Raw genomic sequence first — 9,649 nt, forward strand, 5'->3', positions numbered from 1 at the left:
TGAAATGGCTAGCTAGTTAGCGGTGGTGCGCGCTAGCAGCCTTTCAATCAGTGACGTCACTTGCTCTGAGACCTTGAAGCAGTGGTTCCCCTTGCTCTGCAAGGGCCGCGGCTTTTGTGGAGCGATGGGTAACGATGCTTCGTGGGTGACTGTTGTTGATGTGTGCAGAGGGTCCCTGGTTCGCGCCCGGGTCGGGGCGAGGGGACGGACTAAAGTTAAACTGTTACAGAGGGTCCCAATGACTATGTAGCGTTTAACATTACATATGATTTCAGTTAAGTAATTGAGAAGATAATAAAGCACCTCATCAGTGTAAACCGATTCAACACAAAGGTATTACTTATAACTGAAAAATGGACCAATAAACTATATGCATATAGAATAATATAGAAATAAAGGCATTATAACACTATTGTGCAGATCATAAACAGAGAGGTATAATAATAAACAGTTGCTGAACTGAAGCCAACAACATCTCCTAGACTACGCATGTACTTTGGCCCAAGGCAACTGAAGCCAACAACATTCCCTACTCTACGCATGTACTTTGGCCCAAGGTAATGTTTGTACCTGTTGGGCCTACCTGTGGAATCCAGGTGAGGTGATGGGAGGGCGTGGCAGTAAGGTGGAACAACAGGTACAGAGAGATCCTTGATGAAAACCTGTTCCAGAGCACAGAGGACCTCAGACTGGGGTGAAGGTTCACCTTCAGATCTTGAGACAAGGCTTGATAGGATCTGCAAGGAAAATTGGGAGAAACTCCTCAAATACAGGTGTGCCAAGCTTGTAGCATCATACGCAAGAAGACTCCAGGCTGTAACCGCTGCCAAAGGTGCTTCAACAAAGTACTGAGTAAAGGGTCTGAATACTGATGTAAATGTGATATTTGCATAAGTAAAAACCTGTTTTTGCTTCATCATTATGAGGTATTGTGTGTAGATTAATGAGGGGGGAAAAACAATTTAGTACGTTTTAGAATAAGGCTGTAACGTAACAAAATGTGGAAAAAGTCAAGGCGTCTGAATACTTTCTGAAGGCACTGTATATCTCATATTTAATATAGTATCTATATTATATATGATGATTAAATTCCATGTTTATTGTTTGACTCAACAAGTTCTGAATGAGTTATAATAGTTCCAGAAATATACCTCCCCCGTGTAGGCTTCATAACAAACGTTGTTTATTCTGCCAAAGTTTTGATAAACATTCTTAAATAGGGAAAACATCACTCTCATAGACCAGTAGTCTGTATATTACAAGAGGGTTCCTCCCCCCATACATTTAAATATGCAGTGGCCGTATTTCCCTGGTTCCTGTTTTGTTTAACGTTTCTGCGTTGCCCCGGCAACGCCCCACCCCTTAGCGTCAGTGACGGTCTGGTTTTTCATAGCGGTCTTTCATAGCGGAGCAGTGGAATGCCGCACATGGTTAGTTGACAATTGTTTATTTACGTAGCTAGAGTGATTGGCAAGACTCGACATACACAACATCGGACTTCATTTTTGAAGGGATTTCAGATGTTTGTTATGAACTTAGAGTGAAATGTAGTTTATTTAGGCTATAGCATTGCCGGGTCAGCCATACTAGAAGTTGTAAAGAAGGTTTTAAACAAGGTTAGGCTATATCCTCCCATCAACGATTTTTTTCCAAATGGTTATACACGAGAGCAAGCTAATTGTAGCCGACCAAAATATGAAATGCTTGATTTATTTTCTTTTGTCATCATATATCAATTTTGGCAATAGTTTTATGTGAGTTTTAATAAGAAAAATGAAAAGTAAAAGCATTCCTTGTGAGCCGTCCCATAAGCGTAATCAATCAGAATTTTGCCTTTCCATAAATGCAAATTAAAAGTAAGCGAGATCGAATCAGTCCTTCCTTGGAATAATTGCTTCCAAATTCTATTCAACAGTTAACAAACAGTTCCCTATTCAGACTTCTCTTTCAACAAGGGTCTGCTCAACTATGTCATCAGTCTGGTTTGTTGCCTAAAATGCCAATGATGTCATCTGTAGACCCTAATAGGCGTTTGGATCTAAACATAGAACTCCTTTCAAAGCATTTCTCACATTCACACTTAAGTGACCTGAGTGAAAACATTTATTTGACCTGAACTCAGGGGGTCCATAATTATGTCTGGACCTCATATCTATGCCCCTCACCCGACCCATGACCTGGAGACAAAATGAAAGACAGACCACCCTAATGAACTACCAGTAAATATTCAGAGGGCGTGACTGCTGGTAAACGTGAGGCATACCCTCTTTTGGCAGGTAGCACGTCTTAGCAGTTAAGATCATTGGGCCAGTAACCGAAAGGTTGCTGGTGTGAATCCCCAAGCCTGCAAGGTGAAAGAAAATCTGCCATTCTGCCCTTGAGCAAGACAGGTAACCCCTAACAACTGCTCCCAAGCAATGTTCCTGTAACGATTCTCATCCTCTTCGTCTGAGGAGTAGCAAGGATCGGACCAATGTGCAGCGTGGTAAGTGTCCATAATGAAAAGTTTAATAAATCAAACTGAAAATTGAACACTGAACAAAATAACAAAAGCACAAACAAACAACCGAAACAGTCCCGTATGGAGCAAACGCTAACACAGGAAACAATCACCCACAAAACACAATGAAAAACAGGCTACCTAAATATGGCTCCCAATCAGAGACAACGATCGACACCTGCCTCTGATTGAGAACCATACTAGGCCAAACACAGAGAAATATAACGAACAGAACAAAACATAGAAAAACAACATAGAATGCCCACCCAAACTCACGCTCTGACCAAACTAAAGTAAAGACATAAAAAAGGAACTAAGGTCAGAACGTGACAGTTCCCTCTAATTTCTTTCATCGCTGAGCAAATTTCAGTTCTGCTGAGTGCAAACTTGAGCATTGTGAAAATTCTGTGCAACTTCCAGTGTGCATTTACTGTGAACACTGAGGCTGTACCCACTTATAAGTTAGTTTTAACTGTGGTCAAGTAGGCTACTGTGGCTATTTGATCATAACGTAGGCCTACCAGAGTGGCCTACCATTAAAAACAATGGAGAAAATGCATCCCATAACATTTTAACATGGAAATAGCTGTTCTATCGTTCAGCCTACAGTGGCAGCCAATGTGTGGTGTTCAATGTAGGCCTACATTCCATGAGACTTTAGAGAGAAAATAACATGCAGGGCTTGACATTAACCTGTTTATGCACTTGTCCTTCAGACAAGGAGGTGACTGAAAATTCTGTTGTTTGATGCAAGAAACCACTTTACTAAATAAATTGCATCATTATCCCTATACCATTATTACAGAGAATCAGACAAATTATGCTACCTTCTGCCTATTGGTTACTTAGCTTATTCAAGCCTGTCTCAAAATACAACACTGCTCCTTTAAGACAAAAAAAAATCTCTTTACCTGACTCCCTTTTCAAAGATGTATAGAAATACAGATGTTTTGTGCTCTTGTAGGAAGCAATCACACCCCCATTATTGACTACAAATGATCTATAACTGGGCTAATAACTCACTAACTAGCAAAGGACATGAACAAATGTACAAATTATCTATCATTCAAATCTAGCAGTATTTCTTTTGATTTGTCAGTCGGGATAATGGGATAATTAGGAGTACACTGCCATCTCCCATCCCTGGATTGAGGTACGTTTTCTGAGCCGTATCTCGTACCGGCTCCACACTGTCCTTATCATGGCAGCCGCGTTTCGCCTAGAGAGAGATTGTAATGAACATCCAGTCCAGGGGTTCCCAGACTTTTTCATTCAGGCCTCCCTTCCAGGATTGATGCACTACCCAATTTCTAAATTGCACCTTGTGCATTCTACTATTACAACTTTCAAGAGTAAATTGAAAGCTGGGCTGAGTTTTGAAAAAAAAAAAATGGGGGGGGGGGGGGGGGGACCCCACACACCCCACAGTTTGGCAACCACTGATCCAGTCATATTCTGGCTATGCTACTTTTTATTTAAAAAAAATAGTTAACCATTTATTTAACTAGGCAAGTCAGTTAAGAACAAATTCTTATTTACAATGGCGGCCTACCCCGGCCAAACCTGGACAGCGCTGGGCCAATTGTGCGCCGCCCTATGGGACTCCCAATCACATCCAGATGTGATACGGCCTGGATTTGAACCAGGGACTGTAGTGACGCCTCTTGCACTGAGATCCAGTGCCTTAGACCGCTGTGCCACTCGGGAGCAGAACATGCTGCCAGTAATATTTTTACAGTAGCTTTTGAGAAGAAGACCATTCATCTGAGCAAGGGAAGTGTCCCAAATGGCACTTTTGTGGTGCACTACTAACCTATGGGCCCTGGTCAAAAGTTATTCTGCTGTCCCCATGGGATAAACATTTTTGGTTCCAGGTAGAACCCTTTTTGGTTCCAGGTAGAGGTTTCTACATGGAACCAAAAAAGGGTTCTTCAAAGGGTTCTCCTATGGGGACAGCCAAAGAACCCTTTTAGGCTCTAGATAGCACCTTGTTTTCCTAAGAGTGTAGGCTAGATAAGGAACAGGGTACTATTTGATTTGGGATGTAGGCATATTCCAGGATACACTCCATCTCCTTGAGAAATAAAATTGCAAGAATAAAATTGAATCATTATAATATGCATGTAGCCTATTCTAAAAAAAAAAAAGTTAGGACTTTATAGAATGAATGAGTGACGCGGATTAATTTCATTGCCTATATCAATTTTTCTCTAGGGAGTGTTTGAATGGTCTACTTAACTCAACACTCAAGGCGACCTGTGAACGGAAACTCCATATATGGTCCTAAATGTCTCCTCTCTGATTGGTTCTCTGGCTGCAGCGACAAGTCTGTTGCTTGAGCAGTATTTGTCAAGTTTAGGCTATGTAATAATTATAATCACAGCTATAATCTCACATATAATTACAGAGAGACGTCTCTGTAGCAGGTGTGTATAGTGGCAAACCCTCAAGAAATCTATTTTCAATGTCTTTTCTATTAAAACATGGACCGATGTCTATCTGTAACACGCATATGATTAGGCAATGAGTGGCTGCAGAAAACCCCCTGCTATTCAGATATCGACAACAATACCAATGTTATTAAAATGATTATAACACATAACATTTGTATTAAATATTAGAAGGCTAGATTCTGTGTGGATAGTGTCCTACACAAAATTGCTGTGTTTTTTGGAGGACATTTAAGGTCGGTGGTGTATATGAAATGATACGTTAGGCAGACGATTTCATTCGACATGTTGTTTTCCATAGGAACAGCCTAGAGATATAGGCTATATATAGCGTGGTACATATGTGTTCAGTATATCATCTGAAACGTGGCCATGTGTGTATTACGAAACAATGTTTTTACAAAAGGAACGTAGGCTATAACGTGCCGCGAATGCAAATCCTGCATACTGTAGGTTGCTATATGATGTGACGTAGATCATTAATACGTTGGTGGCGGTTACAATGTAAGGTATCCATTTCTTGAAGAGGGGTGCTTAATATGTAAACATTTGGTCATATTTTAATAGTGGGCCTAATTCATATTTGGATAACAGTTAAGACTGCTCTCAACTCTCAGGTAAAATGTATAGTTAATATTGCTGCTCCATTGATAAAAACAAGCCTGTTGATTCTACCCCATAACACCCTTCTGTCTTTGTGGAATGGTACGTTCTCTCCACACAGATTTCATTCATAAAATTCCAGCTCACTATAAAAGGAGGCGCGCTCCACTATCTGCACCAACTACCATTCACGTGAAAGAACCCAGAAAAAGTGATGCACAGAGGTGATAGAACAGCAGCACGGTCGATAATAGCCTATAATATAGGAGGAATAGTGATTTGTTTTTATGCTTTATTGATACACATCATCATGTATCCAGACTCGAGCCCAAACTACAATGTCTCGAGCTCGTCCAGCAGCAGCAGCAGCAGCACGAGAAGCAGCAGTTTAGCATCGCCTACCGGAGACATACCCGCGTGCAGTCAGCGGTCTCAAAGCTCACTCACGAGCGCATCATCAGTAGACAGCAGCACGTCTCAGGTACGAATGGATTCTTATTAGAAAAAATAAAAAAGCTGCATGGAATTGCGTTGGAGGATCATTTGGAAAGGTTCATTATGTCTGTGTTGCATTCAGTTTCTGGCAAGATCAATCATTTATATATATATCTTTTTTTTTAAATTGCATATTAATTCAGAGTGATTCTGAATCTGCAGCCTATTTGCCTACTAGACCGTGAACCGCTCGAGATAGAAAATATGTAGACTCCAGTGTCAGCTCCGTTACTGCGACACATAGCCTATCCAGATGTGTATGGCTTGTTGAAAAAGCCCTTATTGAGTAGGTAACATATAGGCCTGCCTACATGCCACCGTCAGACTGCTGGCCGATCACCTTCAAATTCCTGACATTCCTGGAGTGGTATAAGCGGTCCATGTTTACCAAATGATAATTTAAGACTTGACTGATGCCATCATGCCAATAGATGATGAGGATGGTGATCATCATGAAGACGGTGATGACGATGATTTATGATGATGATGATTGGTTTAGCTTTTATTGGCAACATGAGATGGACTGTCGTTTTTTTACGGTTGTGTTACTGTGATCAGGGTCACTCTTGTGAACGATACCCTGGCCCAATGGGTTTCCCGTGAATCATAAAATAAAATAAAAAATAGCGCGACATCAAACGCTAATTATTGATGTTGTAAATGAGTTCATCATTAGCTATAGATACACCATCAATTGTGCTATAACCACATCATTGATGCACATCACGCCCTTTTTGGAAAGGTCAACCACGCATGTCATCGGAGTCTATTAGATTTAATCAATTCAACATTCCTTGTGTTGTTTTTGCAGACTGTCTGCGGTGAAACAGACTGTCCACGGCAGTCTCCCTTTGTTCCTACAGTGACTGCAATCTCAGCCTTCTCGGATCTGCAGTGGATGGTCCAACCGACCACCGTCATCTCAGCATCTGCCTCCCCCTCCTCCCCCTCCAGCGGCGCAAAGCCTACAAGAGCTCATGGCGCAACCCAGTCATCTTCAAGAGCGGGAGGGAGCAAGGAACAATCCACCAACAAGAAAGGGAAAAAACAGGTAAGCTGTGTTATATATCATGGACAATTTCGATATAATTTTTTACTATGCAGTCCTGAATGTTCTAGTGTGCTGTGTGTGTGTGAACGTGACTGGACACACTGTGCCAATGGTGCAGCATACACACAGTGTTCTATAGGTCTAGTATCGAGCTTGTTACTCACTCAATGTGTAGCCTAGCCAAGGAAAGTCTACAGTCAGCAACCATGGTATATTTTCTGACACTGCATTAAAAGATGTATAGGCTATTTTAGGGCTACCCTTTGCCAAATATTGAATTAGTCTTAAGGGCCAATTGATGCAATGGCAAGATTCCTTACGCATTTAGTGTTCTCTTTTGTTGTGACTGGTCCAGGCTACATCAGAAGAGGATGAGAGGAGGAAGATCAGGAGAGAGAGGAATAAAGTGGCCGCGGCCAAGTGTCGCAACAGACGGAGGGAGCTCACCGACACCCTGCAAGCCGTAAATACACCTTGTTCTCATGTGAAACTGTCATGTGGAGATGCTTAGCAGAATGGATTTGCAATGTTTTTTTTACCCAAAGTGATTGATGCTCTCTATACTTCTTACTAGACCATGTATCTTCTTTTTTTTACTGTAATTTCATAAACATGGTAATTGATTAATGTGTGGTTCTCTCCTTATAGGAAACTGATCAGCTTGAAGAGGACAAAGAGGCCTTGCAGACAGAGATAGCCCACCTCCTGAAAGAGAAAGAGAGTCTGGAACAGATCCTATCCGCCCACCAGCCAGCCTGCAAACTAGCCGCCGCTGAAGACAACAACGTGGAAGAAGACATCGATGAAGACATCGACGAAGACATCGACGAAGACATCGACCGCATGCTCCAGGACCCTCCGGATTCCCCCCAGCTGCTCTCCATCTTGGAGAACGAAGACAAACTCCAACTCCCAGAGGGAAATGCAACACTAGTGACTGTGTCCGACACTCCTTCGCTTCAGGACATGGAAACTGTTGTGGTCCCCTCGAGCATCTCCATCTCTGCCTCGGCCATCTTGGGTAACTCCAACATCCTGCTGTGCTCCAGCGCTGAGGAAGAACCCATGGATGACCTAAACTTCGACCAAGATGACTTAGACGATCTGGTCCCTAGCCTGGAACTCAACATGGCTGTGGCCCCTCAGAACGCCCCGTCTGTCCCCGACATCGACCTCCTCGGGGGCCCCTTTTGCCTCTCAGACTGGGAGACTCTGTACAAGTCGGTGTCCAACAATCTGGAGCCTCTCTGCACCGCCACGATGATGTCTTCCAGTGACAGTCCTACCTGTAGCAGTTACCGCTCTGTGTTTAGTTTGAATTACTCAGAGATAGACTCTTTGGCGGGGACAGGAGTTGCAACTCCAGCTCTGAGGCCCTCAAAGGAGGTGTTGGTGGTAGATCTGATTTGATGAACTTTGAACTCTCCCACACTGTTGACTTTGTGACACTGTTATGGGACTGGTGGGACATATACATATAGGGCTGGTTTCCCCACACACAGATTAAGCCTTAGTCTTCAATTAAAAAGCAGTTGTTCAATGATGATTCTCCTTTGAAAGTGCTTCTTTAGTCCAGGACTAGGCTTAATCTGTGTCTGATAAACACGGCCCGTGAGTTTGATATTGAACCAATAAGCGATGGTCTATTCATCTACCCCCCCCCCCCCCCCTGATGTTTTGTTGTGCTTGTTATGATGTTTTGTTAACATTTAACCTTTAGCACCAAATTAAATGGTTACTGTGACTGTAACAGTATCAACATCTTCCATATATATATATATATATATTGGTGCACCTGTGGGGCTGTTCACCCTCTTGAAAAAGATATATATTGTTGTCCTTTGTATCAAAATTAAATGCATGCAAAATCTTACAATTTGATTAAAAAGGGGTGCGATATCTTTGTTTTTCCATCCTTAAATATACATGTGAAACTAGAGTGTGGTTTGTGAGGATACTGATATCAGATTGTGTCTTATTAACAGGTGAAATTACAGTTTGAGTATTGTGGACATCATTTTACTGTAAAGTGACATTTCTTTCTGGTTTTCCATGAAAACATAGTGTTATGTATTTTATCAAGATGTATTTTATGACATAGTTTATTTTTTTACCTTAAAAAGTTTCGACTAATTGTTGTTAAGATGCAAAAAAAAAAATAGAACACAGACAAATAAAATAATAAAACTGGGATCCCTGGGTATTGATTGTTTGCTTTGAGGAAGTCGTATAAATCTACCGTCTGCCTCTACGACATGTGCAACGATGTATCATTTTACAAACGCGATCTCTCCGGTGCCAGTAGGCTATCTAGCCCAATAATTAACGTGAAACAAATAATTTCAACATAGAAACTGTAAAACGTCAACAACAAAAGAGAGACAAACATAGGCTTTCACTAACCAGCGCAAGGACCATGGACAGGTCTTCCACTCGTGTGCCATCAACAGAAACGTCACTGATAACATCACCAACTAGCTTGGTTAGCTCGGACTGGCCAACCATACTAGTTGTTGCCTATGTAGGCCATTGGATATTTATGAAATCATT

The 9,649-nt window shown here is 41.8% G+C and overlaps 1 protein-coding gene across 1 annotated transcript; it reads left to right on the forward strand.

Annotated features, from left to right (window-relative positions):
- The first annotated feature begins 489 nt into the window (after nucleotides 1–489).
- Nucleotides 490–8,515, forward strand: LOC120024271 (proto-oncogene c-Fos-like). The gene is made up of 5 exons (XM_038968467.1): nucleotides 490–557; nucleotides 5,874–6,034; nucleotides 6,879–7,099; nucleotides 7,455–7,562; nucleotides 7,748–8,515. Exons 1-5 carry the CDS (start codon nucleotides 490–492, stop codon nucleotides 8,507–8,509), a joined length of 1,320 nt encoding a protein of 439 aa, XP_038824395.1. The 3' UTR covers nucleotides 8,510–8,515.
- Nucleotides 8,516–9,649: the final 1,134 nt, after the last annotated feature.

This window comes from Salvelinus namaycush, chromosome 29, assembly GCF_016432855.1.
Source record: "Salvelinus namaycush isolate Seneca chromosome 29, SaNama_1.0, whole genome shotgun sequence".
NCBI lineage: Eukaryota > Metazoa > Chordata > Actinopteri > Salmoniformes > Salmonidae > Salvelinus > Salvelinus namaycush.